The sequence below is a fragment of the Eulemur rufifrons genome, chromosome 24, assembly GCF_041146395.1.
Source record: "Eulemur rufifrons isolate Redbay chromosome 24, OSU_ERuf_1, whole genome shotgun sequence".
Classification (NCBI taxonomy): domain Eukaryota; kingdom Metazoa; phylum Chordata; class Mammalia; order Primates; family Lemuridae; genus Eulemur; species Eulemur rufifrons.
This window is the reverse complement of record NC_091006.1, coordinates 5,954,411-5,976,091: the sequence shown is the minus strand read 5'-3', so window position 1 is coordinate 5,976,091 and position 21,681 is coordinate 5,954,411. Positions and strand designations below refer to the sequence as shown.

Genomic DNA, 21,681 nt, shown 5'->3' with positions numbered 1-21,681 from the left:
CACTGTTGCTTGGGAAGGACACAGAACAGGTGTGAGGCCTGTGCTACTTGTCATCACGTGAACTAAAACCCCTCAACTCTACGTCCCGAGCAGGGCCACGTCCACAGGAGAGCCCTGCCTGCCCTGCCTCCTCTTCTGATTTTCTTCTGGGCCACCATTCCCACACCTCTCAGTCCTCGCGGCCTGGTGCCTAGGCTCGGCCGGTCATTTTGGCTCTAGGGTAGGCACGTGGCTCTAACCAAGTCAGTGAGCTTCAATTCTGGCGCTTCTATTGCAACTCCTGGGAAAGAAAAACTTTCTTTTTGCTGGATTTGCGGCTGGGAGGATGTTAAGCTCGGAGCTGCCAGAGAAGCCACTGCAGAAGCTCTCTGCAGGAGAGCAGAGCGGATCCAGTCCTGCCTGCGCTTGCCGTCTCCGACAGCCAACAGACACAACTGCCTTTTTGTCTCGAGCCAGACTGAGATGGGCTTTCTGTCATTTGCAACAAAAGATTCCAAGCAAATACAAATCCCTGATGGTTTTCTTATCAAAACTGGGGAGCCATGCTCCTTTCTGGTGGGGAGCTGCTCTCCTAGACGGCGTGGGAATGTGTGGACGGAGCTCCCCTACCGAAGCCCCAGCCAGCCGCACAGGGGGCCCACGCGGCCCGGCTGTCTGCTCTGCACGTGCCTGAGGCTGGCAGCAGGTCTCACGACGTCCAGCTGTGTGCACAGGGCCGGCGGTGTGCGGCGCTGCGTACCTGTAGCAGACGTTGTCGGTGCAGGGGTTGTGGACGCGGACAATGATGAAGACGTGCTGGAAGTGGGAGCGGATGTTCTTGGGGGTGAAAGGCAGTGCTCCGGGCTCCTGGAAGATGATCGTCACAATGTCGTTTCCTATGTGCCTCTTCCTCAGCAGCTGGTAAATGGGCAACGGAGGGGGAAAGTGTCACAGGTTAGCTTTAGGGGTCCCGCCTGGACCATCGCAATAGCTCCTCACTGTCTCCAGGTTCCCACTCTGCCCCCCCCCCAGTCTGTCCCCAACACAGCCAGAGGAGCCTGTGAACGCCTGAGTTGGGTCATGTCCCTGCTCTGCTCAGAAACCCCCGGGCGCCCCCTCACTCAGGGTGAAGGATGAAGTCCCCACCATGGCTCAGGAGGCCCTGTCACCTCTCTGACATTTCCCACACCCCCCATGCTCACTCTGCTCCAGCCACGATGGCCCCCTGCTCTTCCTCAAACTCCCCAGCAACATTTCCTCCTCAAGGACTCTGCACCGGCTGCTCCTGCTGCCCGGAACATTCTTACCCCAGCGCCCCACATGGCTTCCTTCCTCACCACTTCAGGTGTTTGCTGAAATGTCTTATCCAAGACACGGAGGCCTCTGCTCTCTTATCCAAGATCCACCCGCCCCCAACACTCCCGTATCTTTGCTGTTCTGCCCCCACAGCTAAGCACTTATCGACCCTGAGCACACACAGGCTTCCCTCTTCCCGCTGCAGCGTCAGCCCCATGAGGACAGGGATTTTGTCTGTTCTGTTCACTGCCCACTGCTGCATCCTCAGGACCTAGAACGGTGCCTGGTATACAGGAGGTGCTCAGTAAATAGTGTCTGTTGAAAGAGAGCACAGGCCAGCGGCCTCCGACTTCCTCAAAGCCACACTCGCAGACAACGGCAAGAGTCAGACCAGAGACAGCTGGCAGGGTCAGTTCCAGGCCACCACCCCTCCCCTGGACACCTGAGCTGAGGACAGGGCAGCTGTGGCTCCAGATTGGCCCATGGGAGCCCTGCCTTCTCTCCCTCGTCTGTCTCTGAGGAAGACTCCGTTATCTTCACAGGTGATGTTGTATTCACAGCGTTTTCCTTGTTTGCTGAGGTTAGTCAGTAACTGCTAAGGAACCCACGCTGGTAGCACAGGACCCACAGACGGGAGTCCCGGGCGGCCCTAGATGAGGGGCTCACAGTGCAAAATCCAGACACACACAGCAGCTCAACTCACACTATGGGACTGCTAGTTCTTTTTTTTTTAAATTTGTTAACTGTTTGTTTATCAAGAGAAACTATTCCTTAGCCTACACATTCATGTTTCATAGTCAGGAACACAGGTCAGTGACAAACTTTTACGTATAATAATTCAACCCAGAGAAATTCTTTCTATTCCCAAATCACTGTGCACTCGGAAAGGTACCAGCATTCCGCATCTCGTCAACATCTTTCACGGAATCGTCAATTCTGTAGAAATCTGCGTATGCCTTCTTTCTTGTTTCAGCGGTAAAGGGGTACCAAACAGATACCAAACCACACCTGGCCTAGTCTCTAATCCCAGACAAAGTGACCATGATACAGAACGTCTCCAAAGCCCAGGGCCTCCATCTGATCCACAGGACGGTACCACGGGACCCAGTGCCGGGCAGGCAGTGGCCAACAGCCAAGGGAGGGAGAATGCCTCGCGCCTAACTGTGCATCACCTGGAAACCACTGACCTGCTGTCTGTTGTTGGGGGTATAAGGGAGCAGGGTGGAGACGTGGAACATGATCTCATAGTCCTGGTACGTGGTGTAGAGGGAGTGGGTTCCCGTGGAGTCGGCTGAAAGAGAAACACCAGTTAGCACTGTGTTTCCAAAACCTCTGGGTTTTTGCCATATCCCACACGCCATCTGTGCTGGTTTTTAACTTGATACTTCTACTTAAATCCACTCGTTAAAATTAAATAAATTTAGATAAAAAGGAAACCTCATGTTATGCACCCACCGGATTGGTAAAAATTAAAAAGTCTGACAGTACCAAGGGTTGGTGAGGACATGGAGCAACCGGAACCCTTTATGTGGCTGGTTAAGTGTGGACATTGGTACAACCACTTTGGAAAACTTTTTGGCAATATTGCTTAAGTCTGAAGATAGGCTTAATCCATAAGCCAGCACCTCCTCTCCTAAGACCACGGCCTAGAGAAATCTGCATGTGTGCCCTTAGCTATGGGTACAAGAGCTTTCAACAGTCAGTCCAGGCAGGGATGACCACACTGCGGGTATTCACCCTGGGGTCAAATGCACAGCTAGGAAAAGGAATGAGTCACGGCTGCAACATGGGTGAATTATTTTTTTGAGTCAGAGTCTTGCTCTGTTACCTGGGCTAGAGTGCCGTGGTGTCAGCCTGGCTCACAGCAGCCTCAAAGACCTGGGCTCAAGCCATCCTCCTGCCTCAGCCTCCCGAGTAGCTGGGACTATAGGCTTGTGCCATGACACTCGGCTATTTTTAGTAGAGACGGTCACGCTCTTGCTCAGGCTGGTCTCGAACTCCTGAGCTCAGGCGATCCTCCTGCCTCGGCCTCCCAGAGTGCTAGGATTACAGGCGTGAGCCAACGTGCCCAGCCCTCACCGGGCCTCTGAACCTTTGCTTGTCGGGTGGGCATGCGGTGCTGGCTCACGTGACCTAACTGGGCCCCCACTTACTCTTGACGTCCAGCTGGGCGGCGTACTTGGTGAACCCCTTCAGGCAGACCTTCTCGCCAATGAGGGAGAGGAACTCCTCGAAGGCCGGGCCTGCCTCCTCGTTGTTGTACATCTCCTCCTCCGAGCTCTGGCCCGCCTTGCAGTAGAGGATGCCCACCTTGTGTTTCCGGCAGAGCTGCAGAGGCGAGAGTGGCTTTATGGAGACAGGCCAGGCAGGGTTGTCAGAGGGGACAGAACAAAGGGGTATTTCTAAGGCATTCAGCCCCGGGAGCCGCTGGGATCGCTCAGGAATTCAGAGCGACGGCCAGAGCGGAAGCAAAAAGGCGTTGGGGCATGTCCCAGCTGTCCTTCCCCGCTCTCCCATTCCAGAGGGGCACAGCAAGGCGCCCATGCCCCTGCTCTCTCTACGGCAGGCGGAGGATGGCTGGCGATGCCACTCTTGAGTAAAAGGGGGTTACCCTAGCTGGCTTCCCACAGCAGGTGGCCTGGGACAAGCTGAGATCCTGCAAAAGCAAAAGCTGGTGGGCTCAGGGCTTACAGTTCAACACTTTTTTTAGGGAATGGGCCCCTCATAACCATGCTCATTTTAGGTACACTGACTCCCCCAGTCACCTGCACATAGGCCAGTGAGTGGCTCTCCAGGGACTGAGAGTCATTTAACTGGGGTCTGCGTGTGGCTGTAATTCTAACAGCAACTGGGAACACTGCGGGAGAGGCCAGGGGAGCAGAGGGAGCCAGCGTGCAGAGAGGGGGAGGAAAGACACACACACACACACACACACACACACATACACACACACACATGCATGGAAACCTAGTGGCTATCTCATCCCAGACTATTTCCCTCCTAAGCCCAGTTACATTCCTGCTCTTAGCAACCTTTGAATTTGATACTAGGTCCCTCCTTTTGCTGAAACTAGCTTAAATAGGTTTCCGTTACTTGCAAAAAAAAACAAGTGACCGGGACAGAAAGGCACCGGGAGGAGAGTGCAGGCTACGGCTCCCACGGCCCCACCTTAAGCCCCGTGCTCACCCCTTGCTCATCGAGCTTCAGCAGCTGCTCCGTCACCTTGGGAGTGTTGAGGGCCAGCCGCAGGCAGTGGATGTTGAGCTCGGGGATGACATACTCCAGGGCATCCTTCAGGGGGAGGCCCCGCCCGGTCCCGTGCTTCGTGGCTGTGGGCGTGGCATCTTCCAGGATGGAGCCCCGCAGGGTGATGAGCTACTCAAGGAAGAGAAAGGGAGGTTAGGAGGCTCTCAGGACCTAGACAGGGATTACAGCATGCAAGGGGGGGGGGAGGGAATCCCATTTGGAAAGAGACATGCGTGATGGTTAGAAGCGCGGGCTCTAAGGTCAGAAAGCCCTGGGTCTGAGCCAGGATTTGAACTTGCCATCTCCTGGCGCTGTGATCCTGACCAACTGATTTTATATCTCTGAGCCTCAACTTTTCTTTTGTGAAATGGGTACAAGATAGTATCATAACTCTGAAGGGGTGTTGGGAGAATTAAATGAGACAGTGAATGTAAAATACCTTCACTTGTTCACCACGTATTGGCTGAGCGCCTCTTATGAGGCACTGAGTCCTGTTCCAAGTGCAGCGAACAAAACAAAGATCAGTCTTTGTGGAGCTGATATTTGAATAGGGGAGATGATTAGGTCGTGTAGTAGGAAGTATTATCAATAAAGCCAGCTCCACCAGGAGGTGGGCTCTCATTGTCATTATTACAGTGACATTGTATTATAAACATAGTACCATAAGCTCTCGTGTAAAACACCTGCGTGTCCTGAATGTTGGTACCATCGTGGATCTCAAAGTGTAGCTCTGGTTTTCAACCAGTTCAAGGAAAAAAAAAAAAAACAAAAAAACCACCACCAGTGATTCTGATTTGGTTGGTCTGGGGTGGGACCAGACACATATGTATTAACCTGTATGTATGTGTACACATATATACACACGTATTTTTAATACATGTATTTTTAATACACGTATTTTTAATCCCTCTCAGGTGATTCTGATGTACAGTCAGGGTTGAAAACCTTTAGTTAAAGCCAAATACGGGGCCGGGCACGGTGGCTCACGCCTGTAATCCTAGCACTCTGGGAGGCCGAGGCCGGCGGATCGTTTGAGCTCAGGAGTTTGAGACCAGCCTGAGCAAGAGCGAGACCCCCGTCTCTACTAAAAATAGAAAGAAATTATATGGACAGCTAAAAATATATATATAGAAAAAATTAGCTAGGCATGATGGTGCATGCCTGTAGTCCCAGCTACTCGGGAGGCTGAGGCAGGAGGATTGCTTGAGCCCAGGAGTTTGAGGTTGCTGTGAGCTAGGCCGACGCCACAGCACTCTAGCCCGGGCATCAGAGTGAGACTCTGTCTCAGAAACAAAACAAAACAAAACAAAACAAAAAAAACCCCAAAGCCAATCACGGCCATCCATTTTATTCCCATTCCCTGGATGTTGCTTTGCAAGTTTTTCCTATAGCTGGCCCCCAAACAATTCCAGGCAATGAAATGTGAGGTGAATTCTGCTTGGTGAGAACTCTTGGGGCAGATTTTCCTCTCTGATAAAAGGAAAGCCCCTTTCCACCTGCCCACTTCTTTGTGCTAGGGATACTGGTGTCAGGATGAGATGTCTGGAGCAGTGGCAGCCGTCTTGTGATTATGAGGAAAGAGACAACAAAAAGTCATAGAGAAGTTGATCCCTGCAGCTGTCTACCTCCAGATTCCCCCTCCCCCTTTTTTTAAGAGACAGGGTCTTGCTATGTTGTCCAGGCCGGACCCAAGTGATCCTCCTGCCTCAGCCTCCTGAGTAGTAGGACTACTATAGGTGTACACCACTATGCCCAGCTACCTTTGGACTTCTTGTTAGATAATAAATAAAGCCTTATTTGTTTTAGCTATGGTCTACCAGGGTTTCTGTTACTTTGCAGCCAAAGAAATGTCTAAGTGGTATACCTTAATAACATATCACATTTATGAAGGTGCAGTTCACCGCACTGTGTTCCAGACACTGTAGTAATTGTCTAATTATATATATGAGTCTGTTAAGGGGAGGTTTTATCTGTGTTTTACAGATGAGGAAGCTGAAACTGTAAGAGGCTAGGTGCCTTAATCCAAGGTCACCACAGCTGACAAGTGGCTGAACCAGGATTCCAACCCAGGCTTGACTTCTCCAAAGCTCATGGTTTTTTTCCTTTGATTTTTTTTTTTTTTTTTACCATGAAGTATAATCCACATATATAAAGTATATAACACATATATGTATGGCCAAAGAAATGATCACAAAGTGAATACCTGGGTAATTACCACCCAGATCAAGAAATACAACATGTCCAGCCCCACAGCCCTTTCCTGCTCCTTCTCTTCCCCCCAGAGGTAGCACTTTCCCGACTCCCAACACGATCATTTATTTCTGCCTGTTTTTGAGCTCCATGCAACTTGGATTCTTCTGTTATCTGGCTTCTTCCCCTTAATGCTACATATATGAGATCCAACCGCGTTGTGGGAGGCTGACATTTCTACCATGATTGATTTAACCCCTTCACCGAAATGAGAAGAACTGCGTCCAGTATCTGTCAACTGTGAATAGTGCTGTTGGGAACTGTCACAGACGCATCTCTTGGTGCATGTGAACTCATTTTCTTTAGGGTTTATAGTTAGGAGAGAAATTGCTAAATCACCAGGCATGCTAATCTTCAATTTTACTGAGTTGTCAGTTTTCTAAGTGCTTGTACCAATTTACACCCCACCAGCCCCGTCTGAGAGCCCCTGTTGCTCCATGTCCTCGCCGACACTAGTACACGCTTCGCGCCACAGTGTGCTGCTGGCCACCAGGTTATGCCACGCACTGGACCAGCACCACACCAAGCATGCACGGCAGGGGCTGCAGAACATGACAAGGAAAAATCTCTCCCCAAGGGGCTTGTTACAAGCACCCAAAATACACTTGGGGCTACGGTTTAGTAACGAGGATCGGTGTTAACTACAAAACATGCTCACCTAAATCAACAAACACAGGAGGTGGCAAACATAACATGCCATGACTTCACCTCTAAACATCAGCCCACCCTTGCCAAACTGTACCTGGCTAAGAGGCATGTGTGGAAGGAACAGAATGATCTCATGCTTGGGAGTTTCTAGTTCTGGCCCCGGTAATTAACAAAAAAATCTCTCTTATCATAAGCAAGGTAGTCTTGAAACATCATGCAAAGCAATCGCGTCAGGGGCTTTGCCTGTCAATCTGGGTGGCCCTGGGGTTGTGGGTTTCAGTTAAGGCACCAACAGGATCAGTGTCTCTGTAGCCTACTGACACTGTCCCACAGTGCCCTCTGCTGGGCACAGGGGACAGCGTGGACCAGAAATCATTCTTCCACACTGGAGACAGGTGGCCTATGGTCACATTTTGGCTCTGACCACCTGACCGATGCCCCCTGCTGGAAAAGCTCCCAGCTTTTCCTTCTGCACTGGGGAAAGTAGGGCACTGGCAGGTCCCAAGTGGCCACCTCTTTTTCCACCTGGTCACGTCCAATGTCATTTCTCACCTGGACAGCAGCCTCTTCCCTGTCTCCCTGCCCCACCCCAAGCCCCGTTGGTTCTTTCCGTGGCAGCCTGAGTCAGATCACAGCTCTCCTCTGCTCAGGGCCCAACAACGTCTGGCATCATCTTGTTGAAGGTAACAGATTAAGTGAACTGAGAAAGGGACACACACAGGGCCACATAAGCAAGGAGGTTTCCAATCTGGGCAGGTTATTCTCCACTGGCTCCCGACTCAGCACTGGGTGGTGGGTGGACCCTTCAAGAAATTTTCCTGGGAGGTTACTTGGGAGTCAGTCTGCCCGGGTTCAAATCCCAGCTCCAGCCCCTCCCTAGCTGTGTAAACCTGGGCAAGTTGCTCAATTTCTCTGTGCCCATTTATCCTCATCGATAAAATGGAGATAAAAATGTCTCAGTCAAGGTTTTGAAAGGATTCAATAAGATGTACAATGCTTAGCATTGGACCCTGCATACAGAGAGAGCTCAACACAGGTTAACCATTACTATGTGCAGATACATGCCAAAAGCAGATGTATAAAGCCACACACATAGGTAAGCATCTTTAATTTTTTTTTTTTTTTTTTTTTTTTTTTTTTTTTTTTTGAGACAGAGTCTTACTCTGTTGCCCAGGCTAGAGTGAGTGCCGTGGCGTCAGCCTAGCTCACAGCAACCTCAGACTCCTGGGCTCAAGCAATCCTCCTGTCTCAGCCTCCCGAGTAGCTGGGACTACAGGCATGCACCACCATGCCCGGCTAATTTTTTCTATATATATTTTTAGCTGTCCATATAATTTCTTTCTATTTTTTAGTAGAGATGGGGTCTCGCTCTTGCTCAGGCTGGTCTCGAACTCCTGAGCTCAAACGATCCGCCCACCTCGGCCTCCCAGAGTGCTAGGATTACAGGCGTGAGCCACCACGCCCGGCCCGTATCTTTAATTTTTTAACCGTAAATGGGAAGCTACAGTAGACTTTTTTACCCACTTAACAGTATGCTTTGCAGATTGTTTATATAAATACACACAATGGGACATATCTATTGAACAAAAATAAGGTCTCACTAGACGCACAGTTACACTTGCTTTTTATGCTTAACGAGACTCTCCCTTTTCTACTTTGTGTACTTATGTATTAAGTTCCCAGCAACGAGCATTTGGTACTTTTTAAATAAAAAAGAAAAACTGATAAAACAAAAATCTAAACCTATAACCCTATCAAAACTCATGTTTACCAGGCCAGAGGGAACCCGCTGGGCATGGTGGGCCAGACAGTCCCTGGCCGGTTGGACCCTCCACCCCCACTTCCATGCCCTGGGTGGGACAGTGTCAGCAAAGGGGCTCACGACAGGGCAGCCCTGGCCTGGGGCTCGTCCTGCCCAGGCTCTCGGGGCTGGGGGCCGAGGGCTGGGGGCTGGGAGCCGGCGTTTAGGTGAGCGGTGCCAAAGCCCAGCTCCAAGCCTGTTCCTGCCTCGGTGGGAAGCCTGGTGCTGCCAACGCTCACGTCCCATCTGCTGGGGGATGCGGGCTCGCTTGGGACTGTCTGCTTGGCGGTCAGGGGCGGCCATCTGGGGCAGGCCGGCTGGCTTGGAAAGCAGCCTGGGCTCCGCGCTCTGGCCTTGGCTGACGGGAGCCCGAGGCATGTGCATGTGGACAGGAGAAGGACAGAAGCCCATCCTGAGCTCAAGTCCTGCTCCCCGGCACGGTCCCCCGACCTCTCGGGAAAGAACGACAGCCACAACAGCAGTGTCGATCCCAACAGGATCTGGCACTCAGAGCACTTACTGCCCTGCAGCCTTGTGCGACCACTTCATGTGTGTCGGTCCAAGAGAACCTTCCCGCGTCTCTAGGAGACAGCACAGAGCCTATTTCACAGATGAAGAAACCGAGGTGCACGAAGTAAAGCCATCTGCCCAAGCTCACATGGCAAGCGAGTTGCAGAGCTGTCTGTTCCCAGAGCCAGAATTCAAAGCTGACCCAGCAGGCACTGGGCTGCAGTGGTTAAGGGCATGGGCTCAGGGGCCAGGCAGCTGGGTCCACAGCCTGGCTGTGTTACTGGGGGACCCCGACAGGTGATCATCTCCCTGGGCCTCAATGTCCTCATCTGCACGATGGGGATAGCAATAGGAGCCACAGCATGTGACAGCTGAGAGGGTTTGATGGGTCAATGCATATAGAACACTCAGGACACTAATATGTGCTAATGCTAAAAGTGTCAGCTAATATCATCACTGCTGTTGCTACTATTTTGGGGCTGTGTGACCCTCTGTTCTGCCTCCATGACAGAGGGAGTGTGGCCACTGCCCCTCCCTCCAACTCCCGATGATGGGTCCTCAGGCCTGAAGGCTCTATAGGGCAGCTCTGCAAGGGACTGGGCCCAGGGCTGAGTCTGTGTGTGGCCCATGTATGTGTGTGAGGGCAGAGGAGGCCTGCCGGTGGCTGTGAGAACCTCAGGCGGCTCACAATCCACAGGGCTGACTCAGGGGTAATGAGGGGACAGTAGACTAAGACCCCTCCTGACAGCTAACTTCACTGGGCTCTCTCCAAGTGACAGGCCCAGCACTACCTATTTTATAGATGCGGACTCTCTGAGCCCACGTCACAGTCCTGCAAGCCTGAGATTTCCAAGGAGGAAACGGAGGCTCTGAGAAGGGAAGCCATGTGCCCAAAGTTCCAGAGCTGCTGAGTGGCCAAATTAGGACTCACACAAGGTTTCCAACATATCAAGCATGGTCCTGCCACAGGACATTTGCACTGGTTGTTCTTGCTACTTGCAACGCTCTTCTAGCTGTCCACATAGCCCCCTCTCTCACTCCTTTAGGTCTTTACTCAAATGTCATCTTCCCAGTGACGCCTCTCTTGACCGGCCTGTCTAAAACTCTTAACCACCCACCACACTAATCTCTCTCCTCTGCTATCCTTTCAACCTTGCCATCATGTTCTGCACTGTACAATGTGCTGAGGTGTCCGGTGAAGGACACTGTCCCACGTAGGATGCTGTCCCATGTAGGACGCTGTCCCACGAGCGTCTCTGCTGCCTTTTCCACTACAGATCCCTCAGTGCCCGGCATGGGGGTGGTGCCGAGTACATCTCTGTGGAATGAATGAATCCCAGACCCGTGGCCATGAGACTCAAAGGGTCTGCCCCCTGCCTGGGGTGGCCTGGAGTCCCCAGCAGCTAGTTTTGTGGGTGCTGGGGGTGGGAAGTACAGGAAAGCAGGTACAAGCTGGGAACGGCATTGAGCCCGTTTCAAACCTACTGAATACAAACCACAGCAAAAAAAATTACATTTTGACCCAGTACTTTTGCACTAAAGTCTTCTGACTCTCAATACATGTGACATTGCTGGGTACTTTAAAAATTCGTTCTACATATTCTATTTTCATCATAAACGAAAAGAAAAATGCCAGCACTGTGTTGGTTAAGCTCACAACTCACGAACAGTTCCAATGTGCAGTCTGAGCTGGGTTTGTCAAACCCAGAGGCAGCGAGTGTGGTGGCCGGGGCACAGGCAGACACCCTGCCCTGCCGCTCGCTGGAGGGTGCTTTGGGCAAGTCCCTTAACCTCTCTGTGCCTGCTTTGTCATATACAAATGAGGACAACAGTGCCTTTATCATAGAACTTTGATGAGAGTTAAGTATATATATAAAAAGCACAGAACAATGCCTGACACAGTGTCAAGTAGATTTGCAGTTATAATAACTGTAATAAATATTTATTAGTCTATGACTGTGATGGTCATTTTGCCCAGTAGTTGCCCATATGTCCTACAACAGTGTGACGCAGTGTGAGCTGTCACCTCACATTCTGCCCTGGTGCTCATCTGGCCAGAATGGTGAGCAGAGGGAGGAGGGGCGGGACCCATAGGGGCTGGTGACCACCTGTGGTCTGGCACACGTGGTTTGGGGGCTGCCTCTCCTCGGCGGCCACAAAGCCTGTGTCATCCCAGTCCCCCTCAGTGGGAAGGTCTTGGTTAGGGGACGCGGCAAGGGCCCCCAGTGCAGCATCTGCCAGCCTGGACGAGGTCCAGGACTTGGCTGGCCCCAAACCCAAAGTCCTTGGCAGCGGCAGCCTGCTGCGTTTCCAGGCCTGGGCAAAGGCCAGGCCCGCAGGCCTGGTGAGACCCATTTTGGGAGGTCTGCCCAGCTGACAACTGCCCCCTTTCTGGGAAGGCCTTCCTAATTTGGGTTTTTTGGAAGTCTCTGTCATTTTTGCTTGCCTAGCTCCCCTCTTTGCTGAGGACCTGCCTGTCTCCTCCTCCAGGTGGCTCTGAGGGAACTGTCAGTCATAGCGCCTGCCCTGCCCCTGGAGCAGTGTCCTGGATCCGGCCAGTCTCCTCTGTTGCCCCTGATCACAGTGACGGGCTCAGGGTGCAGGCTTGTGATCCAAGCAGAGCCAGAGCCCGTCCAGATTCCGCAGACAGAAATGAGTCTGCTCCTTTTGGATGAAGAGGTGGAAAGATGTAGAAGATCTGAGCAGTCGGTCTCCATTTTCCCATGACATGGAGAGAGCTTGCTGGTGGCAGAAGACAATGACATTCACAATGCAAAAAGAAGCAGAGCCAAGCAGAGCAGAGAGATGAGAAGAGAGCCTGGTGATTTCATCTGAGTCTCCGAGTCCAGCTATGCCTGAAGCTAGCCCTACCCCTGGGCTTGCAGTTATGTGAACCAATGAATTCTTTTTCTGGCTTAAGCAAGTTATAGATTTCTGTCACTTACAATTAAGAATCTAATAAAGCGTGGGTGCCCCTAACAGGCCTTCTCCCCTAGCCAGGGCTGATGTTTAATTTAGGGGAAGACCTCTGACAGAGCCAGGACAATGGGATTCTCTGCTCTGAATGGGAAGTGACTTGTAGGGAGTGTTTACAGCTGATCAGCTTAACAGCAGGGCCTGCTGGGGAGCTCTCCCAACTCCTGCTCTGCCCCAGGCTTAATGCTTCTCTCCACTACGCAGGACACTTCATGATCCTGAAATGATCCCTCCCCCTCCCCCTCCCCCTTTTATTTCCTATGCTGAGTACCGTTAATCTCTTGCACATAGATTTAGTGATCTTGGGCTCCTGAGTCAGACACAGTGGATTCAAATCTCAGCCTCCACACTTATTCACAGTCCTGTATCATTTTATTTCTCTAAGTCTTAGTATACTGCTCTGTAAAATGCAGAGACTAACAGGATTGCTCTCTGGGGTTGCTGGGAGGATTACATGAAACGAAGCCGGGGAAACGCTTGCCCCCAGAGCCTGGCCAGAGACACGAGTGGGTATTATTCATGTAATAATGACGACAGTGATGGGACCTACCTCGCGGGTCCGGAAGATGATCCTGTACTGGTACTGAGGTCCGTGGTCCTTGTGGTCTTCCAGTTTCTCCCGCTTGATGCTCACGGCCACTGGCCCCAGCTTCTCATCCACGCCAAAGTAATTGGCATGTTCTAAAAAGGAAGAGCAGGCGAGTTCGGGGTCAGCTGTCTGGGAAGGAAAGGTCCCATGGCACAGCAGGCCTGCGGATGGGACCCGTGGGATGCAGGTCGCGGCCACACGTGACGGAGACACAGGAGGGGCAGAAGCCCACCTTACTGGAGTACCGCTGCCAAGGCAGAATTTTTCGGAGCCTCAGTGCTCTCATCTGAGAAAAGGAGGCCTTGACGCTACCCGCGATTCAGAGAGCTGATGTGAGGGTGAAATGAAGCTACAAATATAAAATGTTTAGTATAGTGCATGGCATGTAATAAACCCAGCATCACTGTGGTTAACCCTGTGCTTGCAAATGGTTCGCCCAGTTCAGCTGCCCATTAGCCCTCATGAAGTGGTTAAGACTCTAGTCTACAGAACCTCTCACAGGCTTATATCTGGGCCAGGGCCAAGCCACCTGATAGGATTCTCAGCAGTAAAATGGGCTTAAGGATGAACCCACCCCTCCCTCAGCACAGCAGTGAGGACTAAATAAATTAATGAGCGTGGAGCACTTAGTGCCCTGCATGTACTAAGTGTCGGCTATTACCATCCGCAGGGCATGATGTTTGTTGTCGCCTATGATACAAGCCCCTCAGCATCACCTTTATCTGACCATGTTTCTTTAGACCTAGGTAAATTGGACACTGCTCTTTTTTTTCCTTAGGGTGACAGAGCCTTTAGCATGTCATGGAGCAAGTCTTCTGCTCTATCCCCTAAATGACACCATGCTGCTATCCTACAACCCTTCCCAGGCAAACGGTTCTTCCCGACATACAACCCAAGCATCCTGTGCTTGTGGTGGGTAGACACCAGCAGTCCATCTTGACTCCAGTCGCAAAGTCAGCATTCACCCACCGTCAGAAATTCAAACGGTGCTGCAAGCAGCTGCCTCTCCTTCCCATCCCAGTGCTCTGAATATTTAACGATGGTCCCTAGTCTCATGAGATGCTCTTGGCAAATCAAAGGCTAATCTAAGGCCAAAATATTGTGTGTTAATTAACAGACCCAATCAGAACAGCATCTGCAGTGGGTTAAACGATCTCTCCAGCTGGTCAGAGAACAGAATAAATATTGTACTCCACAGATACCAGTTCGTCCCCGAAGCAGTTACAGGGATTGCTGTTGTATTTTCCACCAACACACACCCAGCACCTTGCAAATCCCCGCACAGGCCCTCCATCCCTGTAGGCACTCAACGCACACTGACCAACGACTAGCTTACTAATCCCCCTGACCCCTGACGCTTCCTCTTAGTAATTTTCCATTCACTGTCCCCCAACCTGCTTCTCGGCTATAAATTCCCACTTGCCCATGCTGTATTCAGAGTTGAGCCCAATCTCTCCCCCGCTGCAAGACCCCTATACCTGTCATGACGGTCCTAAGTAAGTCTTCCGTACTGCACTTTAACAAATACCACTGAATACTTTATTCTTTAACGGCTTCCAGGGCTACACAGGAATCATTTTAAAGAAGAAAATGCTTTTTTTTTTTTTTTTTAAAGCTTCACGATGAGTACTTCCTACCTGCTTGACAACTAAGTGTTTTAATGAGTTAATATAATCTTACTTGATCTACATTCCTTTCACGTAAGTGTTTCTACGTGTGGGTTGAAAAGAATGTGTTCTTTGTTGATTAGGTACAAAGTTAATAATATACAGAAATGTAAAACCAAGTTTAGATTAGTTCGAATTATTCAAATCTTCTAGATCCTTATTTTTTGGCTACTAGATCTGTCAATTTCAATGAGAGACCCTGTCAACTTCTCCCAATATAGCTGTGGATTTGTCTACTTCCCCCTGTAGCCTTATCAGTTTTTCTTTTTTTTTTTGAGACAGAGTCTCATTCTGTTGCCCAGGCTAGAGTGCCATGGCGTCAGCCTAGCTCACAGCAACCTCAAACTCCTGAGCTCAAATGATCCTTCTGCCTCAGCCTCCCGAGTAGCTGGGACTACAGGCATGCGCCACCATGCCCAGCTAATTTTTTCTATATATATTTTTCGTTGTCCATATAATTTCTTTCTATTTTTAGTAGAGACAGGGTCTCGCTCTTGCTCAGGCTGGTCTCAAACTCCTGAGCTCAAATGATCCACCCACCTCGGCCTCCCAGAGAGCTAGGATTACAGGCGTGAGCCACCGCACCCAGCCCAGTTTTTTAAATCTATATACCCCTAAACCACATTGCCAGGTATACAAAGGTTTACAACTACCAGAACTTATTAGTGAATTTTTAAAAAGCAACATAAAATAGACTTCTCAGTTCCTCTAAAAAGTGCTTTTTAGCCTTTAAATCTGTTTTGTGTTGATACTGATGTTCCCGCATTGGCTTTCTCCTGGTAAGCAACTATCTGGAACTTTTTCAGTCCCTTTGTTTTTGATCTCTGCCATTTTGCTCTGCACACGTGACGCTAGTATGATCATCTCCATTTGTCACATGAGGACAGTCTGAAGGGCGAAATGTATCACAAAGCTTAACAGACTATGGAACAGACACCCCAAACCCAGGGCTATCCGACTCCAAGCTGGCGCTCCCGAGGCTATACGCTCTGAGCCCTGCAGGATGACCTAACTAACATTTGTTATGTTTGACCAGGACACTACTTTAAAAAAATTTTTAAGCTGGTTGTTGTGGTGTACTAGATGCCTATCCATTATCTATTTTTTCCTTCTTTGTTAGCAAAACTCCTCTTGGGGAAGGAAAAGAGAGGGACTTTGTCCAGCTAAAAACCTCCATTTCCCAGCCTCCCTGCAGATCAGAGGGGTCAGTAAGCAGAAGTGGTTGGATGGGGCTTCTGAGAAAGGTCTCTAAGGGGGCTGACCTGACAGGGGGTCTGCCTTTCTGTCCCGATACTTTCCTCTTTTTACCTGCCTGGAAACGTGCATATGGTTGGTGGCTAGAGCTCGAGCAGTCACTGTGGCCCAGGGGGACCGGAGGTCATGCACTAAAGCTGGCCTCCCACCCACGCTGGAGAGGAACCACACCACTGGGCTGCTGACCTCTAGGTTTCTTTAAGTGACAGACACTTCTATGTTGTTTTAGCCTGTTATTAGCAGTTATGAGCAATTCTGAATCATTACAGCTGCTAGCATTTAAAACTTAGGAAAGTCCACATTAAAAAAAATCTGAATTTTAGGAGAATCTTGAAAAATCGGAAAAGCTGGCGATACTGAGTTTGTCTGCATTTCTTGCACGCAACGGTCAGCTGGACCTGAGCAGAAGCTGTCTAGTCTCTGCTTCACATGTGTGCATCTCCTGCCCGGGCCCTGTGGCAGCCTGGGTTTGTGTTCTACAGTGCTCCCTAGGGCTGCCCCGCTAGCACCAGTGACCCTAATGATGTAGGAAGCCCATCTCTCCAAACATCAACAGCTCCACCTTCAAAATGGATCCAGAACCTGCCTGCAAGATTCTTCCCCACTCCTGGGCTCTCGTCCCAGACATCCCAGACTTGTCCATCATCATCTCCTGCCCGAACTATCCCAGTGGCCTCTGCCCTAGTCATCGCACCCTTCCCCTCCCCCGCCCCCGTCTGTTCCCCACATGCAGCCATAGGGAGACTGAACCTGGGAGGCAGGTCAGGACCCTCCCCTGTGGCTCCATCTCACTCAGGGTGCAAATCAGAGTCCTTATCATGGCCCACGAGTCCCACGCGATCTGCCCTTGTCACCTCTCTGCCTCACCTCCTTCCACTTTCCCTCAGTCACTCTGTTCCAGCCACATTGGCCTCCTGCCTGTTCCTCCAGTGTTCCAGGATTTTCGTACCTGCTGTTCTCTGGGCCAGGAATACGGTCCACAGTTTCCACACGGCTCCCTCCCTCAACCTCTTCGGCTCAGTACTAAAATGCATCGACTTAGGAGGCCCTGCCTGACCATTCCCTGCTGAAAGCTGCAACCCCCCACCGGGCACTCCATTCCCTTCTTCCCTGCCGGACTACTCTTCGGACTCTTCTCCACAGCACTTAGCATCCTACCACACCTTATGTGCATATTTCTCTTGTTGTATTGCTTGTCTTACCCTACTAAAGCATTAAGTGCTAGGAAGACAGAATTTTTGTTTAAGCTGGTCAATACTAGATCCCTAGGCTCTAGAAAGTGCCTGGCTCATAGCTACACCACACTCATATTTGCAGAATAAATGCTTTCTGTCGTCTCACGCAGCACAAGTGTTACGGAGTGCAAGCCGTGTGAGACGGTGGGTGTGGCTCGGCTCACTGTGTCCTCACAGCCCCCTAGGAGGGAGGTCTCCCTTCCTGATGCATCTGCAGTGTCAGAGCAGGGCCTGGCATAGAGTGAGTGAATGAGCAGTGGGATCTCAGAGACGAGCCGACCCCCACGCCCCACCCCTGTCACCTTTGCCCACGAAGTGGTCCTGGTAGTAGCGGGCGCCCAGGTCCACGTGCTCGATGCTGTACTGCCGGGGCCGGCTCTGAGTCCTCTGCTGCTCCTTGGGGACCTCCAGCACCGAGATGCTGGCGTTGGTGCGGTACGCGCTCAGGGCGGGCTCCGTCAGGTGGCCCTCGCCACCGCTCGGGGAGCCCACGGAAGCCCGGGAGAAGCTCACGTTGCGCTCACACTCGCCTCCAATCTCATTGCGGAAATGCGGGCAGCTGAGCAACAGGTCATTGCTGTTGTCATCGCCGAGGTCCTGCTCCAGGTTCTCCTTGCAGTTCAAATCCTCTGTGCTGGTGAAGGCTGGATCCAGGCCCCCTAGGCTGTGGGCCCGTGACGCGGTGAGGGACGCCATGGCCGAGGCAGCCGAGGCGGCCGAGGCACCCGTGGTGGTGTTCCGCCGCTGGGCCACAGACACCCTGTTGGCGGCCGCCTCGTTGAGGTCAAACAGCATGCTCTGCACATCGAAATGGGCAAAGCTCTTCTGACAGACCCATGGCCTGCTGGCTTCGGGGGGGCTCCGACCCTCTTCAGCCTCCCCCGGGGACCGCCCGGCCTCACCGTCTGGTTTACTGCTCCTCAGCTTCCGGAAGATGGATGAGTCCACCATGTCCCCACTGCCAAGGCCCCGCACGGGTTTCTTCCGGGCCTTCTCCTTCTCCTTCATGGGCTGCAGTGGCAGGAGACTGTCCTTTGAGGGCTGCCCATTGCGGAGGTCCCCCTTGGCTCCACTGCCACCCCCTATGGGGTGTGGGCCGGGATCTGCCCGCAGGAGCTCGGTGAGGTTCTGGGAGCCCCGGGCCTCGGGCTGCTCGCTGCGGAACTCGTTGAGAATGTCAAAGAAGCTCTGCTCAGGTACGCCCTGCACGTCGATAGAGGAGGTGCTCCCGTACTCGCGGAAGAGGGGCAATGCCCCTGTGTGCCGGGCTCCCCGTGGCTCCCCCGTGTCCTCCACGTCACACTCACTGAGGGTGATCTCGCTGCTGCTGCGCTGCTGCAAGGGGAGGAAGGCCCTGCCCGGGGACCGGGGCCACCCATCCTGGAATTCCACGTCTTTGGACCTTCTTCTGGAGAGTCGTTGGAAGGCTTTGGACCCTGAGGAACCCAGGGTGCTGGCAGGGAGCCGTCCATTCTGTACGTTCCTCATGGAATGAGCCACCTTGGTGGCCTTTGTGCCATCTGTATCCTGTGAGGGGCTTGGGTTGCTCTGCTCTCTCAGGGCCTCCCGCTTGGGTGGCCAGTCGGCCACTCTTGCGCGCACACCCATCTTAGGCATTGCAGGGGTGGTGGGGCTGGGGCGAGTGGCGGCGGTGGCTGGGCTCTCCCCAAGAGGCTGGGACATGCTGCCATTCTGGGCCCAGAATCCCACGGGAGCATAATCCCCTGTGTGTGGGCCGGGGAGGACATCGGCCCCCCTGGCCCCACAGCTGGCTGCCAGGTCCACACCATCGCTGGGAATGGGCCGATAGGTGGTCATAGTCCACGGGCGCTGGAGTGCTGCTGGCCCCCGGAAGCTGTGGTGTAACCCTATGGGGTCCCCTGGCCCTCAGCCATTGTTCAGGGCCGCCAGTCCCAGGATGAAGGATGCTGGTCCCTGAAACCTGACGGGAAGGTCGTGAGCCTGTGTAGTGCAGTTCTCCACCATCGCTGTGCACAGCCAAGCCAGGACAACCTCGGAGGCAGGTGCTGTCCTGGGGGCTCCAGGCTGGGAGCTCAGCAGGGCAGAGCAAGTGGCAGTCGCAGGCGCCGGGCAGCGGGCGGCAAGGGCGTCGTCCCCGCCATGCTGAAAGCGGAGAAAAGGAAAATGTGAGATGTGATGAACATGTTATTGCTCCCAGAGAATGGGAAATGTGACTTTTTTTGGACAGCTTTACTCATTAAAAAAACTTTTTATTATGGAAATTTGCAAACATATTCAAAAGCAGAGAGAGGACTATGATAAGCCAACCCCCAGCTAAAACAACCATCAACTGTTTGCCATGCCTGTCTCATCCATCCCCTCATTTGTTTGTGACAATATTTTAGGCTAAATCCTAAAGGTCATTTCATCTGTAATTAATTTAGCTTGTATCTCTAGCAGATAGGGTCTTTACAAAGTAGCCGTGATCCATTACCATAGCCAACTAAATTACTAGGAAGTCGTTATCACACACAACCCTGTCTGCATTACACGTCCCCACTGTCTCACAGGTGTCTCTTGTGATTGGCTTGTTCAAATCAGGATCCAAACAAGATCTGTCCCCTGCTTTGGAAGATATTTTTCTGAAGCGTCTTCTACTCCATAATGGCCACCCTTCCTTTATTGATGCTATTTAATTATTGATGGGAAGGGCTCACTTGTCCTGTGGCTTTTCCCATTTTGGAGATCCCTGTGGTGCCATTTAACATGTCCGTCTGCCCCCTGTATTTCTTGTGGACTGGTGGCTTCACATAGAGCCCAGACTGTTGTCCACCTGCTCTGTATTCTGCCCAATCGGCCACTCCACCAGTTAGGAAGTGAAATGACAGATGAGTCGACATGAGCACCAGCAGACTTTGGGGAAGGAAGCCACAGAAGGAATGTCTCTAGAAACCTATCCGGTGAGCAGATACTGTGAGCTGGAAGCCAGATCCCATCACTTCTTTGCTTAGATCTCTCCAGTGATTCTTTATGACATGAGAAAAAACCCAAACCCCTCCCCCTGGTCCCTAAACCCCCCAGGACCTGGCCCCTGCCAGCGTCCTTGATGTCCCTCCCCATCCCTGAGTAAGCTCTGACATCACTGGCCTTCTTTTTCTATTTCTTTTTTTAGAGACAGGGTCCTGCTCTGTTGCCCAGGCCGCTGGAGTGCAGTGGCACTATCACAGCTCACTGTAACCTCGAAGTCCTGGGCTGAAGCAATCCTTCTGCCTCAGCCTCCTGAGTAGCTGGGACCACAGGTGTGTGCCACCAGGTCTGGCTAATTTTTTATTTTTACTTTTTTATAGAAATGGGGGTCTGTGTTGCCCAGGCTGGTGTCGAACTCTTGGCCTTAAACGATGCTCCTGCCTTGGCTTCCTAGAGTGCCGGAGTTACAGGCGGGAGCCACTGTGTGTGGCCAACACTGGCCTTCTCTTCTGTTCTTTTGACGTACTAACCCTTATCCAGGACATCTGGATATCCTCCCTCAGTTCTCCACCAGGCTGGTTCCTGTCCATGATGTCAGCTCTTCAATGCAGGCTTCCCAGACCACGCTATATTGACAGAGAAGCCCTGTCTCCTCAAAGCCTTTCTCAGTCACCCACTCTGCTTGCTGACTCTCCACCACTCGAACGCTCACTGACGTATCTGCAATGCCTAGAACAGTGTCCAGGACACTCGTTCACTATTCATCGTGTGAACCAGCAGCCAGACGGCCTCTGCCTAATCTAAGGACATCCTGACCTGCAGGGCCCTGGGGAAGCACGTTCAGGGTCAGCAGTGTAAAACACCCTGCGGGATCACTTCCCGTTGTCTCTACCTTGAACTTCTAGAAGGTGAGACCCCTGCTGGAGACGAAGGGGAAAGTGGGCCACCGTCTGTGATGGAAGCTGTTGCCTGCCCAACAGCCGTGCCCCTGTCCTCCTGCCAACAAAACCGATCTTGTTCAGGGCAGCAGAGTGCTGGGTTGGGCTGGGCACCCGGCTCGAGGTGACCCATAACTTTTCTTTCCCTGGGAACTAGAGCGGGAGGTGGCCATTTTGGTCAAGCTACTGGTGTTCCCTGTGCAGAGAAGTGGAAGGCCTGTGTGAGTGTGGAGGGCCATTTCCAACCTGTGCCCAGAGGTACGGAGTGAACTGGCAGAGAGAGCCTGAGACAGCAACGTGAAGCAGGTTCACGGAGCAAGATGGAGAGGAGAGCCTACGGCCTCTGCGGAAGTGAGAACAGAAA

General features: G+C 51.9%; 1 protein-coding gene across 1 annotated transcript in view; it reads right to left on the bottom strand.

Annotated features, from left to right (window-relative positions):
- SIPA1L3 (signal induced proliferation associated 1 like 3) overlaps positions 1 to 21,681 on the bottom strand; it is a 218,843-nt gene that overhangs the window by 70,912 nt on the left and 126,250 nt on the right. Inside the window, exons 3-8 of the mRNA XM_069457233.1 lie at positions 17,754 to 19,575; positions 13,257 to 13,387; positions 4,462 to 4,650; positions 3,429 to 3,603; positions 2,463 to 2,566; positions 740 to 897 (exon numbers count right to left, since the gene is read on the bottom strand). Of these exons, the coding sequence (XP_069313334.1) occupies positions 740 to 897; positions 2,463 to 2,566; positions 3,429 to 3,603; positions 4,462 to 4,650; positions 13,257 to 13,387; positions 17,754 to 19,269 (2,273 nt within the window). The 5' untranslated portion in view covers positions 19,270 to 19,575. The remainder of the gene's footprint in view (positions 1 to 739; positions 898 to 2,462; positions 2,567 to 3,428; positions 3,604 to 4,461; positions 4,651 to 13,256; positions 13,388 to 17,753; positions 19,576 to 21,681) is intronic.